Raw genomic sequence first — 21,216 nt, forward strand, 5'->3', positions numbered from 1 at the left:
AGATTTCGATCATCCTGTATATATTTGCATTTCATTAATCATACTATTTTTAATATACTTCCAATTTCAACAGTTTTAAACAATTTTTTTAACTACAAAAATGACAACAATAATATTTACAATGATAAAAATTATAACAGGTTCATATGTCAAATACAAGTTTACAAGTAAAAAAAATTAACAATTACACAGAAAAATATAATCTATTTAATTATAAAAATATTGTTAGTATTTATATACTTTGTATCTATTACACAAATATTTATTATTATAGACAATGTTGTTGACAAATATATTAAATACATCATTATTATTATTAAATTTTATATAGTTATCATTGATAAACAATATATACAAATAATAAACCTTAAAAGTTATTACATAAAGCTTAAGTGTAATTTGATGATTCATAAATAAAAAGTACATTAGTGCACAATTATGAAGAGTCAGTCATTATGTCAATATTTTACATTAGTCAATATTATATTTGTGAACTGAGTAAAGAAGTTTTTTTAATGATTACCATGATCATACCTGGTTTTTCTGGTTCCATGTAACTGCAATTAAAATTATATATATATATATATGTTTAAATAAAATTTAATACATTATAAATTAAAATGAATGAATTGGCATAAAATGTGGAAACTTAAGCTAAGTTTTTTTTAATTAAAAAAAACTCATGTGTATTGTTTTATACAAAAATACTGTTAGGTGGAAAGAAATTAAATTTAGTCAGTATTATTTAACATACGTCAAGCCTCTAATTTGAAGTCTTCTTAAAACAACAGGTCTTATACGAGCAATCCCTTTAGGACTATGTTTTCCTCGACCAGTAATAATAGTCAATTGTCTTCCTCTATTGTAAAGTCCACTAAGTTTTTTCAAGTAAGTTATATGATTATCTAAGTATAAATCTAACACTAACAAAGCTTCTTGAACCTGTTATATATATTTTTAATACAATATTATTTATGTAATATATGATTTATATATTATACATTCATACTTGCAAATAATGTAAATCTAAAGTTGTTACATTTTTATTATTAGTAAGTATTGCAACTAAAGCTTTAGTTTTTGCATATTTTTCATTTTGTTTTGATTCTTCAGCCTAAAATTTTATTATTAATTATTAATATTAGTTACCTAGGTTGAACAAATCTCTTCTACTTTAAACTGTACATGTAGCAATCTCATATTTAAAGAGTTTGAATCAGAAAAAAATTAAGGGTAAGACTAATGGTAAGGCACTGTATTGTGACAAAAATGTGTGGGTTGTAAAATTGAGTATGACACCAAAATTCCTTTTTTAGTATATTAAGATATATTTCTATAAATAAAACCACCATTACTTGATGGTCTAATTAAGATACCATAATCTATGAAGTTATTACTATAATAGTTAATTTTTACCTTATCCAAGTAGTATGCAGTAACAGCTGGATGAATTTTTGAACTAATTGAGAGGTTAGCTTTACTTAAAAATTGCTGTCTTACATTAGCATGCTGTAAAGCTTCTTGTGTGTAATTTTGCGTACTAGTATCTTCTAATTGTTCTTCTTGGAAATAATAATCATCATCATCATTAGACTAGATAGGAAATTTCAATAAAATAATAATATTTAAGCTTAAAACTTTTTCATACAAAGTTTAAAACATAATTTTTACATACCAGAATATTTTCCTTATTCTTATTTGTTATTGGCGTTATACCAGATACTTTACTCAAAACATCACTTGCTTCCTGAAATAGAATACAAACAGATTTATTTATTTAAATATTTATTTTAATATGTAGTAATGAAATTTTAAAAACAATACAAAATCATTCAACATTTAAATGTTAAAAATCTTAAGATTATACCAGAAAAAAAAAAAAGTATATTATATTATTTGTTTAAATAATAATAAAAAAAATAATTATTTTCAGTTAAAATGTGAAACACTTTTTGGCAATATAAACATACAAAATTGAATACACTTTTTCATCTCTTGAAATATTTGACATATTACTTTACATTTAACATTTGAGTTTATACTATTTTATTTAAATAAATCTTAATATATTTTTAAATATCTAGATATCTTCACAGTCAATTTGTTATTTTAATATTTTAAAAAGTGAACTATACTTTGAAAACAAATTTTAATTTTTATAATTAACTTTTATATGACACTTAATATTGATAAAATAAATAGCAAACAATTTAAATATTAATTCCTATAACTAATTAATTATTACTAAATATTTATTTCAATTGCCAATACTTGAAACTTGTAATCCTTTGCCCGTAATACATTTAATACAAGTTTTGAATCTAGATTTTTAAATTTTTCTAGAAGTAATTTTCTTGATAATACTGCAGCAAAGGTAAGTTCACCCTAAAATAATAATTGATAATTATTAAAATAGGAATAATATTAATGTTGCAACCAAAAATATGTTCCAAAACTATTTCATTATAAATACTTACATTACTAATTGAATTAGATGTACCAGGAAAATTTTCTTTCATAGTTTCTTCATGCAATTTTTTTGCCAACGTTTCATCTATACAAAGTTTGTCTCAAATAAAATGTAATTTTAATCAGTTATTATGTCTTTAAGTTAAATAAAAGTAACCTTGCAGAATAGCTTCTTGATCAACAATATTAGGTGGTACATTAGCAACTAAATAAAAATACAGGTCTTCAGCTAACTTCTCAGGTAGTTTTACTGACATTGGCATAGTGTTTTTGTCTAATAACAATAGGTAACTAAAATTATTAAAAATTTAAGTTAAAAATTTTAATTAGTTACTTAATTCTGAGGAGGAATCACCAAAATAGTCACATAGTTGAATTAAAACAGAAGTATCAACTACTAATTGAACAAATGTATCATCCTGATTAGAATTTTCTTCCATATCATTTAGTATTGCAGAGGTACCCACATCTATGATTGTTGGTAACATTTTAGTACAATTATTGGTAGAATCATAACCTTCTTTTATTTTTTTGATATTCAATAGATGCTCAGAATATGATGATTCACCAAAAACAAATTTATTTTCCAATTCTTTTTTTAGCACATCATAATTATTATACTTATCCAATTCTAGTAATTTACTCTTAAAATCATTAGTATTTTTATTAATTTTTATTTCACTTTCAATTTTATCTTTGATATTCATTTGAGGAGTTGAACAAATAATATCAGGAATCAAATCAGATTTTATGGCTTCTTGTGTATTATTATCATTAAAAGATTTTCCAATATGAGAATTTTCTACTTTTACTAGCCCATGAAGCTGCTGTTTAGTTATATCATGTCCAGATTCAATTAATACATCTACAATCCAATCAATGTTTCCTTCACATTTATCAAATAGTTCAATAATAAGTGAACACACATTTTGAGGAAATTGTTTTTGTAAGTCATCAAAAGTAGGTTTATTAACTAAGTTTGTATCATCTAATGTCATAGTACCCTTATCTAACTTACCATCACAAACTTTTAATATATTACTATTATTTCCTTCATTTATGTCTCTATATTTTCCATAAAAAACATATTGGTTATACTCCTCTGAAGGAATTTCTTCTAATACTTGCATGAATAAAAAATCATTTTCATAGGTATTAACAGATTTATCAATAAAATTTGAAGGAATATTATTGATAAAATCTTCTTTATTCTCAATAGAATTAAATATTTGAGAAGAATCTTTGATTTCTTTCTCATTAATTGTACATTCAGTCCAAGAATCTTCATCTATATTATTAACAGGCCATTCATAGTTTTGTTTACAATTTATATATTCTGTTGAAATATGTAAATCTTTAAACTGATCACTAATGTATTGATCATTAATTTCATTAGGTGGTTTGTTAACTTTTTTTTCTTCATCTTTAAGTAATTCACAAAGTTGATATTTTTTATAAGTGTTAGACAATTTTGGAGGTTGATTATTTTTATTATATTTAAATTTAAATTTTTTTAATAAGCTTTCAACATTAGGCATACGTTCATATTGTTGTAACATTCTTAAAATAGTATGATAAGGCACTTGGTGAGAATTTTTTTTACTCAATTCATAGCCATCCCAAGCCCATTCAGTATTTGGTTCCAAAATTTCAATCCAATAACCATTATTAACACTCAATTTAACATAATTTTCCATTTCCCAAAGCTCAACATTTGTGTTATCAATAATAATTGGAGTAATCTCATTTTTAACAGCTTTTTGTGTATTGCTAAATGCCCACTGATGAGCTTCTTTTATTTTATAACGATCAAAGTGGTAACGACCTGTTTTTTTATTGATAAAAAATTTATCAGCACTATATATAAATTCATCACAGTTTACATTTTTGTAACATTGATTTAAAATATTAGTAGCCTGATATGATTTTCCACTTCCAGGACAACCTCTCATAATAATCATAACTTTATATCCTTTAGAAACTAAATAAAGTATTCTACTGGTGGGAGTCTCATTTGATGATAACTTATCCCAATTGACATTATCAAGAGTATTAAAAGCATCATTTTCAGAATTCATTACTTGTTTCTCTTCAGTATATAGTTCTACAGAACTATTTGGTGCTGGATTAGTTAATTGAAGTAGATCTCGATATGCTAAAAGTACTGAAATTGGAAATAACTTTTTAACAAAAATGTTTAATGTACTCATAGTTTGTTTTTTTAAATAAATATATTTTACCTTCCAAACTCAATCTTACTCCAATATTTTTAACAGTTTAGAATTAAATTTGATAAAAAAAAGATTAAAATCAACTAAGACCTTTATATAACACACATTGTTAGAGAAAATTGAGGAGCAGTTTATAGTAGTATACTATAAAAATTATGCCAGCTGCTGTGTTTTCAACAAAATTTAAAAACTAAAAATAATTCATTAATTTTTACTTTTAATAACTAAATTTCATATATTATAATAACTAATTTTGTTTTTTATATTCTCTAAATACTATTTTTATAGTATGTTGATAAATTAAATCACAGAAAAATTTTCCAAAAATTTGTCAAAATAGTATATTTTTTGCATACTACTTATTGTGTCTAATCTATCTTTAAGTTAGGGGGTTATTAGACCATTCATAGTAATAAATCAAACTATAATTTAACTGACTGTTCTTATAAAAAAATATATATAACTATTTAATCAGTTCTTTGATATAACTTGAATGTTGGCAAGAGGAGAGATAAGCTTAGAAAAATTCCTAAGCTTCCTAAGTATTTCTACTGGAATATTTTTAACAAAAAAAAGACATTTTACTCGTTGACAATTTAAAAAAGAGACTATTAATGCTAACAAATATTGAAAAGTTTTGAAGAATTTATAAAAGAATCTTCAAAATCAATGTCATAGTTTATAGTTGAAAGGTGTTCTTTTGCTTTACTTAAATCTTTTAATTAGGACAAAATTCCTCATTCACTATTCTCTCTAGACCTGACCGACTTTTAAAGGGAGGGACAACAAAGAGCTATGAAGCTAGACTGTAAAAGCCTACCACAATCACAAAAATGTTTAGAAAATAAAGAGGGTACAAAAAAATCATTTTTGAGTTGATTAATTCAAAAATAAAATGATTTTTTTTGATACCACTAGTAGTTTTTATTTTATATAATAAAGAAGTTTAATTTTTACACAATCCTTAAAGCACAACCTCAATATTTCAGTTAGAAAAATAACATATGGACTTGTTTTTTTTTTCAATAAAATATTAATACAAATATATTATTAAATGTATAACTTACAATCATTGTTTCGGCATTCTATTATCATTTCTATAACATCATGATCAATATATCCAGTAAACATTTTTATTAGATCTTCTTTAGTATTCATACAGTTCCAGCGCATATCAACTGCAGAAGCCATCTATGAGAATAAATTGCTTTAATGAAAATAGTAATTTAATAGGATTTGTTCAATATAGACTTTATACACATTAAATAACAAAAATAAATAGAATATAATTCATGTAATGTAGTTTTAAATGATTAAATTATCTTACTGAACTAAAAATCTACTGATACTTAAGGCATTTAGAAAATGAAGTAACAGTTTAAAAGTTAATTGTGCAATTCACATAAAAACCTGAAATTAGTGGCATTAAGTAGTTTCCTGGTGGGTTTTTTCAATTTAAAATTTAAACTAGATATTTTCCTTATCAAGCATTGATACGTTACTACGTAGTACACACTTTTACTTGATTTGAAATGTTCACATGTTGATTGATCAACACGTGTCTTAATACGTGCCATTAGCAAACTGATAAAAGTTAACATCGGAAGATCAATAATAAAAACACCCCTACTGTTTCAAATAAAAAAAGGGACAATAAATTTTGTAAAGTTCTTTTCCGGTAGAATTTCAAACACATTAGCAGCCGCACAGATTTTCAATCTTCTTAAAACTTCTCCCTAAATACAATTTTTTTTTTTAATTTCACAGCCTGATCATGAAATATTTTGTGTAATAAAATATAAACTCAACTATCCTTCTCATGTTATACAAGGGAATTGTTTAACTTTGAATTAAGTAATATCTTTAAAAAAATTCAATACAAATAAATTAAGTTAATAATTTACTCTTGGTATTAAAAATAGACATATCCTAAATAATTTTTAACAAATCATTTACTAGTTCAAATGGTTACTGAAAAATAAATTATTATTTTTTATAGAGTTAAGAAATCGAAAAAATCAACAATGATCCATGCCTGTTATGTTTTGTGAACAAAACGTAATTTTGATGCTAAACAATTCTTTCACAAACCAATAGACAACCTAACTTAATCCGTTAAAAACGAACTCGAGGATGATGAGCATAACATACTAAAAGATGTTATCTCTATGTATGGAACAATTCCAGTTTTCTGAGTTGTCGAATTATTCGGACACACGTTCTACTGATTAAGACACGGTATTAGGCAGAATGTCCATTTTTAATTGACTACAAAAATCTCGAAGACTATTTTGTTTAAAAATGGAGAGCTATTTAATAGGGGTTCGGGCCCCACTTAGACATTAAAACATTGTATGAGAGGTAATGGAGGTGTGAATTTCCCTACTATTCTATATTTTAAAAGCTATCTGGACCTTATATAAAATTTCTTTTTTTTACATCTCAAAATTAATTTTATGAAGTAATTTTGCAATAAAAAAATACGACGACGCTTAAATCTAGGAAAAATTAACCCTCAACGGTCCTGAAAAATGTATGTTGATGCGTGGAAACGCAACTATAAAAATAAGTCTAATATTTGACTAGCTAAGGTTCTAACTTATGTATTAAAATATGAAAAACTAACGACAATTAATCCCAGTAAGTACACAATTATAGATAATTTTAGAAATTTCTAAAAGTACACTTTTATTTCCGATGATTAAAAAAAACAATCATTTTGTTAATCAGTGTAATTTCATATATTAATAATATATATTGATATTAGTAAGTTGTTTGACATGTGGCTTTTTGTCGGATAGATTAATGTCGCATGTGAATGTATCATTATAAATGATCTGAGGTATAGCATCAATATTATTATCATTTATAAATAATATAATTCATTATCAGTTTAGTCGGCTTGACAGTAAACAATCTTCTAAAATTCTAATGAAAATAAATGTTAACTCTTAACTTATTTATTTACTTATACACACTTCTTCTTATGGATATTTATGTAATTAGTGTAATTGAAATTTTCAGTGTGTCATAAAATATATTTTACTTCTTAGAAAACGAAATAGTTTAGTAATATGTTTGTGTACCTAATATTTATTGACAAAAATTAAAAAAAATGTACAGACTTTAATTGTAGTTATAATTAAATAATAATGTATGGAGAAATGAATAATAATGAGATAGCTTTACCTCTTCATTATCAACGTATCATTCAAGCAATTAATATTGAGCCATACTTAAATTATGTAGAAAATATCTTTAAGATTCCATTAGGGTAATTTAAAAAATTGTTTTATAAATGTTTTTATTTTATTTTAATATTTATTAATAGTGAGGATTCTAGTGATACTGATTTAGATGGAGATTTTAGTGATCTTGAAACTCCAGAAGGTAATTATTTAACTAATTTAAAACTAAATTATCAATCTTTAAGCTTATGGACACTTCTTAAATTTAGTGTTGAAACTATTTTGTAGCATGTAGTCATGTGTCTTTAATTAATTTAAAAGTCTTTTCAAAAAAAAACACACACAGAGTAATATTTAATTTATTTAGAACCCTAGAATTTTTTTGAACATTCTTTATGGTATTAATTCAACATCAATAATTATTGAAAATGTTAAAGTAATTTTTATATCAATAGTGGCTAAAAATATCTTGATGTAAAGATTATTATTCTTAATATAAATAACTCTGAAAAGTTTTTTTTTTTTTTAATGCATCATAAATTAATTAGTTTCTTGTATAGGAGCATTTGACAAAAGATAAATTACGTGTGTATGAAAGTCCCTGGAGGGAGGGAATTATTTTATAATTATCTTTGAATAAATGTTAAAATTATGGTATCACTTTTAAAAGTACTTAAAATTATTTTTCAGAAAGAATTGCTGACCGTACGAGATTTTATAATTTATCTAATGTAGGAGATGACCGTTTATGGCTTCAAAGTCTTCTCTTAAATAGTAATGATTCTGATGATCCAGATGAAACAGTAACTGAAGAAGATCTGGAAAATATGTTGAAGCTTCATTTGTTTAAGAAAAAATGTCAACAACAATTTCAAGTGGCTAAAAATGTAACTAGTTTCATTTTATTAATTTTTTATTAAAAAAAAAATATACATTTCATTTATTACTTTATTTTTCTAAATTTTTATAAAATCAAAAAATTGATTAAATTTTATTATTTTAGAAAAACCGATGTCGATATTATAGTTCTGGGTTACTATCTAATTTTGACAAATATCAAACTAGAACAGAGAAGAAAAATATACAAAAAATTAAACCATCCAATGTCAGGCACAAGCATAAAGTACTTATACTTTTTATATATATTCTTCATGTATAAACCTTACATGTATTCATATTATAGAGCTCAGAGAATGATAAAAAACTTACTAAACGAAAAACACGATCACTTAGTCCTTCTGCCAAAACACTGAAACTTGAAAAAAAGAAAGCTTTATTAGAAGCAAAAACAGCCCAAGTAGTTATTATGAAAAGAAAAAAATTATGGTTGCATATGGCAAAAAAAGAAATGGGGAAGGTATATTATTTGTTAAATATTTATAATTAGTATGACATAAATATTATAAAATAAGAGGTGAAATCTAGAGAAAAAAAATTTTGTTTTAGATACATAGAATGAAAAATAATAACCATAAAGAAATTTTGATTACTTGCCGTCGAACAGCTCAATCTTGTATGAAACATTTACGACAAAAAGCAATACAAGTAAGTTATATGAAATCTAAATTTAATTAATATTCCAATTGTGATAGTTATTTTTATATTGTACTATTTCATAGAGTTAAATAAAATCATTAAAAACTAAGATTAATTTAATTTTCCCTCTCAAAAATATTTATACATAATATTACATGTAACTTTTCTAAATAAATTAAATGTTAATCCTTTTTAACTAAAAATAATGAAAAATTGTGAATTTTTCGAGTCTAAGGTTTCTTAAACTCTGTTAATATTCTATTTATAAATTATGTTTGTTATTTTATGTACCTTGATAATATTTCATTTTTTATATAACATCAAATTTTTTTTATCCTATCAACATAGGCAAACTTATAGTGGTGCCAACTAATCTATTTATTATATTTTGGATCCTTTCTAAAAAATGAAGGCATAACTTGACCAAGTGAGCTTCCACTATTATAATATTACAAAATTATTAATTTTAAAAACTATAATGTAAGCATTTTATGTGAGCCAAAATAATTATAAAAATATAATTTTATAAAACTTTTAGAGAGGAAAATTAATTTCACCGCCTCGATATCCTTTTCCAGATTGATAATAAACTCCTAGTTTCACTTGAACATAAGAAAAAAAATAAAAAATATATAAAAGTTACAAAATGCAATCCAAAATTTTTTTCAAATTCACTTGTGTAAAGGTTTAGAATCTTTACTTATTCCTATGAGTATTTAATTATTTCTTGGAAAAAATAAATGATTAGTTTTATATCATTCTATTTTTCTAATTTAACAATACATTTCCACGTTTTTTTAAAATTATTTCTTAATGAAAATTTATCACTTCAATTATTTTGAAAGTTAGTTCAAATTTTAAGAGTATAATGTTTTATTTTGACCAAATAGAGTCAAAAAAACATGAAGGAAAATGTATGGCGAGCAAAACGATTAACACGTGAAATGCTTACTTATTGGAAAAAATATGATCGAAATGAAAGAGAAACTCGCAAAAAACAAGAAAAAGAAGCCGAAGAACAAAGGAAAATGGATGTTGAATTAATGGAAGTATGTTCTAAGACAATTCCAATTTATAATATCAATAAAACTAGTTAAATTAATAAAAATTATTCATTTTCCTAATATTTATAAATTAAGCATTTTACTATAATTTTTGTTCTTTTTGATAAATTTGTATTTCAATTTAGGCTAAACGTCAACAAAGAAAACTAAACTTTTTAATTACTCAAACTGAGTTATATGCACATTTTATGTCAAAAAAACTTGGTCAAAGTTCTGCTGAAGAACAATTAAGAATTTTAAATCAACTAGATGAAGAAAAAATTCCTAGATTAATGCAAATTGAAAACTATAACAGGTAAATTTTTATCTTAAGTGAAATTTTAAGTCAGTTACTCTTTTTGTTTCAAAGAAGTCTAGTGAAATTCGTAAGAAATTCCTTAAATTAATATAGCTATTATGTGCTTGTAATTATTTGCTAATCTTTGCATTATGCTTTATTGATATTTGTAACAGTTGTTTCTATCATATATATTATTGATTTTTATATTTATTTATTATTTATTCATGTTGAAATATAATATTTTAAGGCGGGGAGTATGTTCAGTCTTTTATTAATTTTTCGATGAGGCGTTACAGACCGTAATGATTTTTCCTATCGTAAATCAGTTTATTCGACATCATATTATTGTACACGTATCGATCTCATAATAAATTAACAGTGATTATAATAAGAAATTCATTTTATGGTTAATAATCAACTTATTATTTTTTTCGTCAATATCGATGTCGAAAGTTAACTTTTTGCTTTCTTTGATATGATAAAAATTTGACCTAAGTTTTTGACCTTTTTTGTTGTAATAAAACAATTTCATATTTATTATAATGTCATTTTATTATCAAGTTTTATCATTCATCATTGAAAAGTTTTAATAAATTCTTAATCAAAATATTAATCTAATAACTATAATATAAAAAAAACATTATTTCTTTATATAATTGTAGTGTCTAGGGATGTTAGTTTTAACTGCTTAAGATGCCAACGCTAAGTCGTCTTTTGTTACCGAACCAGATCAACCTGTTAGTATGTATATTAATATCTAATAGAGTCACTAGTGATGAGAGGGGTCACTTGCGCAAGACAAGTGATCTATGTGATGCTAAATGTGTATAGTGTGTAGGAATGTAGGTTTGTATGTAGTACTTAAAAACTAAACAAATAAGTAGTTACTCAAAGTCTAAATAACAATAGTAGATAATATTATCAATAAATAATTTAACAAAAATAATAATCACTAATTAATATATAATGTTAGCTCCCTTGGCGTATCAACAAATTGTAAAATAAAATATAATTAAATAACATTTCTGGCTCAATAGCATTAATAAAAAATTCTTCTTTGCCTTAGTCCCAACTATTTGGGGCCGGCCACCCTTATCCTAAACTTCCACTTGACACAATCTCTCACATCAGCTGTCTTTAAAATATAAAATTAATTAGAAAAATAATTTCTTTAAATTTCAACAACAATAATAATACAATTAGTACTTATGTCTCAATCAATAACATAAAACTAAACTTAAACAATGATAGACTTGGAGATACTGGTGTATGATCTATATAATTATTTGAGGTAACTATATAATTACTAGATTATGGTAAATTAAGAAGTAAACCCTTTGTTTACCATAGTACTTATGCATGGAATTCTATTTGTTATATTAAATTTAAGTGAATAGGCAAATATAAATTTACTAAATAACTAACTAATGACAATAATATTACAAATTATTCACAAACAAATCTGACAAGACTCTTATTGTCAACTTTAAATAAGTAAATAAATAAGTTTTTTTAACCCTAATATTCCAAATTCTTCAACTTTTCAGTTGAATTTTCAGTAAAATTATTTTTCTTATTTAGTTTAGCATTAATCAATTTTCTTTCAAACTTTTTTTGTGCTGAGCAGATCTAGTCAACTGAGATGTACAATTTTTCTTTTTTTTTTTTGGAATGGTATCTCCAGCTAAAAAAATTCTACAATCAATTTCCAAAAGTTTATCATCACCAACCAAAACTTTAGACACGTCACTCGTAAAATTTTCATTCATAACATTTTCATTAATCTTTAGTGATGACTTAAGATTTTCTATCTCACGCAAACAATCTTGTACTTTGTCTTGTGACTTTGACAACATTTCTTTTAAAAGCCTTGCTTTTTTCTCGGCTGCCTGGAGGTCATAATAATACTTGCAATTTTTTTTACATTATTAATTATTTAATCATGTACTCCTACGTTTATCGTATCATGTTTGTTATTTATTCTGATAATCTTATTAAAAATTTTCTTTAAGAACTTCATTCTGTTATATTGTTTTCACTATTTAATTTTGTAATAAATCCCAACACTAAAAAATGTTTAAGAATTATCAACTTTAACACTTAAAATAGATTTCACAATATATTATTTGACAGTAACTAGTTATTGTTGCTTGACAACAAAATTAATTAGATATTAAATTTACATATAATTACTTTTAAATATATTTTTATTTATTTATTTTGATATAAAACATTTTATAGAATAGGGAATAATAAAATTTGCCTCTTTTTTTTATTCCTGTTATACCTTATTTTTAAAAAAAAATTAGGGACCCTCTTATTTTTTATGTATATCTTTAAATCACCCCGGTAAAACTAGTCGTAAAGCATTACTTACAACATAGTGACCTAATACGTAATAAGATATGATGTTTACAAAAAATATTTATAAATATGTATAAATAATGAAATACACTTTAAAATCACCACCTGTTATGACGTACAGTATATGTATTAAATATTATATATTTAAGAAGTAATCATTGTTTATTGTCAGCCCCAGTGTTAGTACTAAGAGAGTGGAAAAAATGCCCTAGGCCCTTTTATTGTTAGTTAACCGTTCGATAAATAAACTATAATAATATACAGGATTATTAGAAACTCTTTGGTAATGTCTGTGTCAGGTGCAAGCCAGCGATAATACTCATCCTGTTCATCAATGGCTTAACCAGACTTTTTAACCCCCTAACATGTGAAAGAGGGCCACCACCCTCTGTAGCACGTTAAGTTTGGAAAATATAAGGTTGTAAACCTAATAATTTATTTTTATTTTATTTACTCGTTTTGTTTCAAGGGAATTTATTTTGACTCCTTACTTACTGTTTTCCTCCTTTTTTTATTAACAATCATTTTTTTTTTTTTTTTCAAAAGTTGAAAATCTTAGTTAAATGAAAAATGTGTAAATAAACATATTTTAATAATCAAGTAACAAAGAAATATTTGAAAATTATTTTTTCAATGTAAAATTACTTTTACAAAAAAGAAATTGGTTATTTTTACAGCTGTGAAGTACAGTTTTATTAGCTTGTTGTGCTTGATTAAGATAGAAAAAAAGACGATTTTAAAATGAAACTTATAAAATATCTAATCTACATCGCAAAACACAATTTAAATATTGTAATAATGTAAACATTTTCTTTAACAGAAGCCAACATTATGACTAAATAAGCCAACTAAATGAGTATTATACTCAGTCTTAATTTGCTGATTATTTAAATTACTAATGATCAAAAGAACTTCATTGTTAAAAAAAATAAGTTTGCTGCATATTATAATTTATAATCAACATAGTAATTTAAAAATCTTTTATCGACATTAGTTAAAATAGTTTAGCTTAAGTTAACTAAATAATGTACATTATCTGCCAATTTGATATTTAAGTATAATATATAAATACATTATTATGATTATTTTATTATTTATATATTATTTTATAAAATTTTAATACTTCAAGTTATTTGTCAAAAAATTTATAGTGATTTAATGAAAGAAAAAGCTTTACAAAATACTCAAAAAGCATTAGATGCTCATGCTAACCAATCTTTTGAATTTGATGATCCTGATTTAAAAATCAATACTCCACCCCCGAATGAAGAACGTCCTCAGCCAACAATATTCCAAGGTAGCCTTAAGCATTATCAACTAAAAGGAATGAACTGGCTTGCTAATCTTTATGATCAAGTAAATTATTCACTTAACACATTTATGTTTGATAAAATAAATAATCTATGATTTTTTAATACAGGGTATAAATGGAATTTTGGCTGATGAAATGGGATTAGGTAAAACAGTTCAATCAATTGCTTTTTTGTGCCATATTGCAGAAACTTATCGTATGTAATATTTACAATAATTTTCAAAATTACTTTATTCCTTTTATGTGACTATTTTTTAATAGGTGTGTGGGGACCATTTTTAATTGTCTCTCCTTCATCTACTCTTCATAATTGGCAACAAGAAATAGCAAGATTTGTTCCTGCATTTAAAGTAGTTCCATATTGGGGAAATCCTCAGGTAATTTAATAAATATTTTTTAAAAGAAGTATTTAAGTAACAAAGAAACATTTTTCTTCTTTTTATTAATATATAAAAATAGATTAGAGTACTTATGAAACTAATACTCATATTATTTAACATTTACTATATTTATTTACATTAATTTTTCTCTTTTTGCTACAATAAATTCATAGAATTTAATTGATCAAATCTCATTAAATTTATTTTACTAAATTGTCATTCTCAATAGGAAAGAAAAATTTTAAGACAATTTTGGGATCAAAAAGGTTTACATACTGAAGAAGCAAGTTTTCATGTTGTTATTACTAGTTATCAATTAATTGTCAGTGATTTTAAATATTTTAACCGTATTAAATGGCAATATTTAGTACTAGATGAAGCACAAGCTATTAAAAGTACAAATAGGTATTTATTTTATTTATTTATCTATTCAAAACAAATGTTGTTTTGTGTTACATTCTGATAATTACCCAGATAGCATAAAAAAATGTTAAATTTAATAACATTTTTATAGGATTAATATGATATATTTATTTTATAAACAAGACTTTGACCTTGTTTTGGTGATCATTGTGTGGAGATTGATTATATATATATAAAATATATATTATTAAAATTTTGTACTTTAAAAATATATCATTTCTTTTGATTTTCAGTGTACGCTGGAAACTGTTACTAACATTTAGATGTCGCAATCGTCTTCTACTTACAGGTACTCCTGTACAAAATAGTATGGCTGAACTTTGGGCTTTGTTACATTTCATCATGCCAACAATGTTTGATTCACATGATGAATTCACTGAATGGTTCTCTAAAGATATTGAAAGTCATGCAGAAAATAAAACTGGCATTGATGAAAGTATAAACAAATTTTTTAATAAAATTGTATTATTTTTTGTTATGTTATTGAATTTAGTTTTATGGAATATTTAACTTTTTAATTAAAAAATGAATGTTTTACAATTTTTATTATTGTTGATATATTATTATTCTTCTTACTTTTATTTAAATTTAAAAAAATTAAATTTTTTTATTTTAGAACATTTATCTCGCTTACATTTAATTCTTAAACCATTTATGTTACGAAGAATTAAAAAAGATGTTGAAAATGAGTTGTCAGATAAAATTGAAATATTAATGTATTGTCCTTTAACTTCTCGACAAAAAATGTTGTATTCTGGTATTTTCTTTCTATTTTTAAAGTTATGGTTTATGGTGATTTACATATAAATTATTAATTGTAGCCCTAAGAAAAAAAATTCGTATTGAAGATTTATTACATTCAGATGGCTCATATCAATCATCTTCAAATGTAACATCAAATCTTATGAATTTAGTTATGCAATTTAGAAAAGTAAGAATAATGAATTATAATAGGAGTAAGGCAAGGTGGGGTAAGTTTGAAGTCTTTTTCTTACTTATGTGATCATAAAATGATTTGTGTACTATTCCATTATTAAATAATTTTCATATATATCATAAAAACTATCGGAGTATCTGCATTAAAAAAAAAGTTCAAATAAATTGAAGTTCAATTTTCCAGTCATTACTATAGAAAAAAAAAATGATAGTCACATTTTTCCCAATAAAGGACAAGTGAGATTCTGCAAATTAAACAATGATATTAAATATTTTTTAATCATTTAAGTATGTGGGCTGTTTGTAATATAATATAATTTATTTGAAACAAATATAAAATAAATTATCTAATTAGATTTAAAAATTATGAATTTTTATTTTTAATCTCGAATCAATTATTCAAGTTTCATGTTTAATCGATTTATTGTCATGTTTTATTGATAAACAAAAATAAACTATGACTTATCAAATAATCCAAGTCATAATATTCTTAATTAATAAGATCTATACAAATGGTATTACTCTTACCCAAGTACACAAATTTACTAAGGTAAATATTAAATCGCATTTAAGTAAATTATGTATTATTTTATATAATTAAATTGTTAAATGTTAAAATATAAAAGATATATTAATCGTTTAGTTGAAATCAATTGCATGAAAAAATCAGTATTTTACCTGTATCAAACGATATTACATTTTTATAAGTGAATGATAATAGACTATGTTATACAATATTCAATAACTATATTTAATTGGACTACAAGCATAAAAATTTAAACAGTTAAAAGAAGACAACATAATGCTTCAGTTAAATTTATTCTAATGGAAACTCATAAATGTTATGATATACAAATATGCAGCAGACATACTAAAAATCACACTCCATCTCACCTTATACCAAAGAGATAACTAATATTTCACTTTATTTCTAGGTATGTAACCATCCAGAACTATTTGAAAGAAGAGAAGCTAGATCGCCTTTTTTTTTTCATCCGACTGAATACATTATACCTAAATTAATTTACTTTGATAGTTTTGCTCAGAATAATCACTTAAATAAACGACATTTACTTGCAAATAAATTTTTTATTTTTAATGTTGAACATGTCCAGCACAGTTGTTTTTCTAGTAAAAATAGTAAGAGTTAAATGAAAAAGAAAAAAATGTATTTCTTTCTTATATTGTTTTAACTTTAGATATTTCAGTAAAGTGCAATGTATTTTGTTTTATCAGACTTTTGAAACTTTCAGCAACTGAACTTTATCAATTTGTCAATGGAGAATTATTAAATAAGTAAGCATATACTTTTTTGCATTATGCAGTGTGAGTGTTTACCTTAAAAATTATCTTTGGTCTTGAAATATTTTAATTTAAGTGGTATTTAAAAGTAATAATTCAATTTATAATGGCAATTATAAAATTTATAATATTTTTAATTATATTTTTTTAATAAAGTTTTATTTTAATTTTATAATCTAAGAAACCAAATTAAATTTTACGTAATAATTTGTACTTCTAGGTTTATGTATATATTGATACAACAGAAAATCAATTATTTAGAGCAATCAAAGAGCTTTTGGAATAATAATTCTACTTTATGGCCATTTGTAGAAGATTTAGTTCCAGAAAAGTTCAAATTTATAAAACCAATTGTTAGTAATTGTACAATTACTCATGCAACACATATTCATCATCATATGAATGAAACAATGGAACATAAAATTCATCGCTTGAAACAAGTATTTTTAAAGAATAATTTTATTTATAAATTTTTAGGCTAATATTAAACAAAATGTGTGCCATAGCATCATATTTTTTAAAAAATATCTTAAAAAACGGGTGTTATAATTCTCTTTGTTGCACATTGTCTTTATCTTTAATCAAATGTACTTATAATTTCATTTAAATTTTGTAGGTTAATGATGGCAATACAACATTAGAAAATATTGAGATTAAAGCAGTTGATAGTTTTAACTCTAGACCACCTAAAATATATGAATGCTTCCCAACCCAGTTTCCATCATTTATATATTTTTATTCACCAAAAGTAGCTACTAAAGCACGTGAATTATGGGTTCCCGGAAGCAGATCTGCTGCATTTGTTTGGCAAAGACATGAAAATTGTGATTCAAATGAAGGAAAGAATTTCATTTTAAATGGGGAACCAAACTTGTGTCATAATCAATGGGCTTGTAGTAATATTGGAGGAGTAAATGCACTTAGGCCTCAAAATGGATGGTTTCATATTAGTATACCTGGTATATAATTTTTTCATAAAAAAATTAATTAAAAAAAATTAACAATTATTTGATTTTTAGACAAACAAAGTTTGGTCACTGATTGTGGTAAATTAAAGATATTAGATGAATTACTTACTAAATTGAAACAAGAAAATCATAGAGTTTTAATTTATTCTCAGATGACTAGAATGATTGATATTTTAGAGGTAAAATATTAAATCAAATTCAGTATTTTATAAACTGTATTATCTACGTTTTTATTGAAGGAGTATATGTGGTTTAAAAAATTACGGTATATGCGACTTGATGGGTCCTCGAAAATATCAGAAAGACGAGATATGGTTGCTGATTTTCAAAATCGGTTAGTAACTAATAAAAAATGCTTTATAATTGTAATATGATCAAATATATTAATTGCTTTTAGTTCAGATATATTTGTATTTTTGTTGAGCACAAGAGCTGGTGGATTGGGTATAAATTTAACTGCAGCTGATACAGTAATTTTTTATGATAGTGATTGGAACCCTACTGTAGATCAACAAGCTATGGATAGAGCTCACAGACTTGGTCAAACTAAGCAAGTATGTTTGTTGAAATAATACATTTTTATTGAATTATAAACAAATTACTAAAATGTATTATCATAGGTAACTGTCTATAGATTGATAACTCAACATTCTATTGAAGAGCGAATTTTACAAAGAGCTAAAGAAAAAAGTGAAGTATGTGTTATAATTGAAAAACTGTGTATTGAAAATTTAAATAATAACATTCATTGTGTAAATAACAATTTTAGATCCAAAGAATGGTAATTAGTGGTGGTAATTTGAAACCAGATACACTAAAGCCAAAAGAAGTTGTTTCATTACTTTTAGATGATGATGAAATTGAAACCAAATGTTAGTATAGTATTATACAAATATACACAAGATGAATAATTAAACATTTTAGTTAAATTGAAAATACAACATATGTATATATTTTTATTTTTATTTTTACTTTTTATAATAATTTTAAATTATATAAAACTTTTTCCAATTCTTTCAATTTATTTACTTTATTTCTGTTTCTGAATGTTATTTATTAATTTGTATGATTTTTACATCATTACATATCAAAATAGTTTTAGAGTATTATCTTATTCCTCAATTCTAAAATGTATATTTATTCTTATAAATTAATCAATATTTTTAACAGTTATTGATATTAAAGTACATTGAATATTTTTTTTAATTAAAATTGTATTATTTAAAAAACTAAGCATAATTTGTTTAAAACAAGTAATGCTGTATTGTGGTATAAAATTCCTAATACATTTTTTAAAATTTTATAAAGATCGACAAAAACAAGAAGAACGTAGACAACTAGAAGAAACAAGAGCTGAAGGTTCTAAAGAAAAAGATCGTAAACGAAAATTGGATATTAAAAATGAAAATTCTCCTAAAATTAAGAAAACTGAAGAAGTAATATTAACTGATGAACCTCCATTGAGTCCTCCTAGTGAAGTAAAACAATTTGATTTAGCTTTTATAATAATAGATAAAAATGCATTGTTTTTAAAAACATTTTCTTAATGTATTAATCATTTGAATTATGAATGTGAATAAAGGAAAAATATTTAGCATATTAGTTTATGACTAATAAATAAAATTAAAATCACAAATTTTTACCCTCCTGAATTTTTTGAAAATACATATGAAATACTTATGAATTGATAACACTTTTATGTTAATTTAGCCATTTTTTTTTTCAAAAATATTTAAATATTTTCCATAAAAAAAAAAAATATTAGCCAATTTTATAGTAATTTTTATTATTGTTTAGAATTTATTTATGATTTAAATTTCATATGTTTGTAGGGTAGTTTTATTCATGATGAAACAGGAAGTGAAACAACAATTGAACATGATGATTCCCCTACTAAATTATCTCCAAGTATTATGTTCATAATTAGTAAATGATTATAATATTAAATGACTATAAATAAATATAAATTTCTTATTTTAGAAACACCAACATCAATAGCTAAACGAAGTCGTGTAGGACGAAGAACTCGACCTTCAGTAAATCCTGGTAATTTAGGTATGTATTTTCAAAATTAATATTGTTGTATAATATTAACCCTTAAACTAAATTTAGTTTCGGGAGATGACAATTTTGGTAGAAAAAGAATTATAATATCAAAAAGAGGACCGGGTCGTCCAAGGCAACCCATGCCCTCAGCAACATCTAGTTCAAGTTTTAGAAGTACACCAAAAAAATCATAATTTTTCTCCTATTATTTTTCAGATTTGTGATTTGTATGTTGTTTTATTGATGCAAGTATTTTGTTTTTTAGACAATTTTTTTGGTAATTTCTAAATAAATTACTCTAAATATTTATATTATAGATTTGTGTATAATAATTAAATGTGTTGTGACTAGAGACATCAGTTATTTTTGTTAAATTAAAAATATCTAAATAATTTTTTTTATTAGTACAATAAACATATAAATAAGAATTTTGACTGACTATGATTTGTTTTCATTTAAGTTCTTCAAATAAATATTTAAGTTTTGAATAGTGCTTTGGAATCTCTTCTTTCGATAGTTGAATTTAATAAATTATTTTAGGTCTCTAATTATTAACAGTTATTGTAAAAAAATTATTAAACTTTTCAAATTTATGTAGTTAGAAACTTAAGATAGAGATGGAAAATATTAGGTATAATTATTTGAAAAAAGCTTAATTGATTTTATGTATGATATTTTATGGAGATTTATGGTACTTAACAAGATATGATCCAATTT

General features: G+C 23.8%; 2 protein-coding genes across 6 annotated transcripts; one reads left to right on the forward strand and one right to left on the reverse strand.

The window, feature by feature from the left end:
• Positions 1-196: 196 nt before the first annotated feature.
• LOC126897079 (uncharacterized) lies at positions 197-7,361 on the reverse strand. Of its 4 annotated transcripts, none has more exons than XM_050670489.1 (11): positions 6,736-7,361; positions 5,768-5,891; positions 2,804-4,633; positions 2,627-2,743; positions 2,478-2,554; positions 2,272-2,385; positions 1,676-1,747; positions 1,417-1,593; positions 1,010-1,114; positions 755-942; positions 197-557 (listed from the first exon to the last, which is right to left on the reverse strand). In XM_050670489.1, exons 2-11 carry the CDS (start codon positions 5,889-5,891, stop codon positions 482-484), a joined length of 2,880 nt encoding a protein of 959 aa, XP_050526446.1. In that variant the 5' UTR covers positions 6,736-7,361; the 3' UTR covers positions 197-481. The 4 variants fall into 4 exon arrangements, with proteins under 4 accessions (XP_050526446.1, XP_050526444.1, XP_050526445.1 ...); XM_050670487.1 differs by lacking the exon at positions 6,736-7,361 and adding an exon at positions 6,033-6,575; XM_050670488.1 differs by lacking the exon at positions 6,736-7,361 and adding an exon at positions 6,111-6,574.
• Positions 7,362-7,630: 269 nt separating this feature from the next.
• Positions 7,631-20,927, forward strand: LOC126897078 (chromatin-remodeling ATPase INO80). Of its 2 annotated transcripts, none has more exons than XM_050670483.1 (28): positions 7,631-7,974; positions 8,032-8,090; positions 8,579-8,775; positions 8,892-9,011; positions 9,072-9,245; positions 9,335-9,433; positions 10,315-10,473; positions 10,614-10,783; positions 14,284-14,488; positions 14,553-14,640; positions 14,706-14,821; positions 15,054-15,229; positions 15,481-15,683; positions 15,864-16,004; positions 16,069-16,178; positions 17,119-17,323; positions 17,383-17,479; positions 17,706-17,925; positions 18,102-18,444; positions 18,505-18,632; positions 18,693-18,787; positions 18,851-19,007; positions 19,074-19,148; positions 19,223-19,325; positions 19,762-19,931; positions 20,286-20,361; positions 20,434-20,508; positions 20,566-20,927. In XM_050670483.1, the coding sequence occupies exons 1-28, from the start codon at positions 7,853-7,855 to the stop codon at positions 20,691-20,693; spliced, it is 4,011 nt and encodes a 1,336-aa protein (XP_050526440.1). In that variant the 5' UTR covers positions 7,631-7,852; the 3' UTR covers positions 20,694-20,927. The 2 variants fall into 2 exon arrangements, with proteins under 2 accessions (XP_050526440.1, XP_050526441.1); XM_050670484.1 differs by having other exon boundaries at positions 8,044-8,090.
• The last annotated feature ends 289 nt before the right edge of the window (positions 20,928-21,216 follow it).

Source organism: Daktulosphaira vitifoliae, unplaced genomic scaffold (genome assembly GCF_025091365.1).
Source record: "Daktulosphaira vitifoliae isolate Bord-2020 unplaced genomic scaffold, ASM2509136v1 Scaffold_1, whole genome shotgun sequence".
Classification (NCBI taxonomy): Eukaryota; Metazoa; Arthropoda; class Insecta; order Hemiptera; family Phylloxeridae; genus Daktulosphaira; species Daktulosphaira vitifoliae.

Bases quoted from the DNA above. Each gene is read 5' to 3' on its own strand.
- LOC126897078 (XM_050670483.1), top strand. From the start codon at position 7,853: ATGTATGGAGAAATGAATAATAATGAGATAGCTTTACCTCTTCATTAT. The intron at 8,091-8,578 runs GTAATTATTTAA...ATTATTTTTCAG, and splicing joins TGATCTTGAAACTCCAGAAG to AAAGAATTGCTGACCGTACG. The intron at 9,246-9,334 runs GTATATTATTTG...ATTTTGTTTTAG, and splicing joins CAAAAAAAGAAATGGGGAAG to ATACATAGAATGAAAAATAA.
- LOC126897079 (XM_050670489.1), bottom strand. From the start codon at position 5,891: ATGGCTTCTGCAGTTGATATGCGCTGGAACTGTATGAATACTAAAGAA. The intron at 1,594-1,675 runs GTATGTAAAAAT...TTTCCTATCTAG, and splicing joins AGAATAAGGAAAATATTCTG to TCTAATGATGATGATGATTA. The intron at 943-1,009 runs GTATGAATGTAT...TATATATAACAG, and splicing joins TAGATTTACATTATTTGCAA to GTTCAAGAAGCTTTGTTAGT.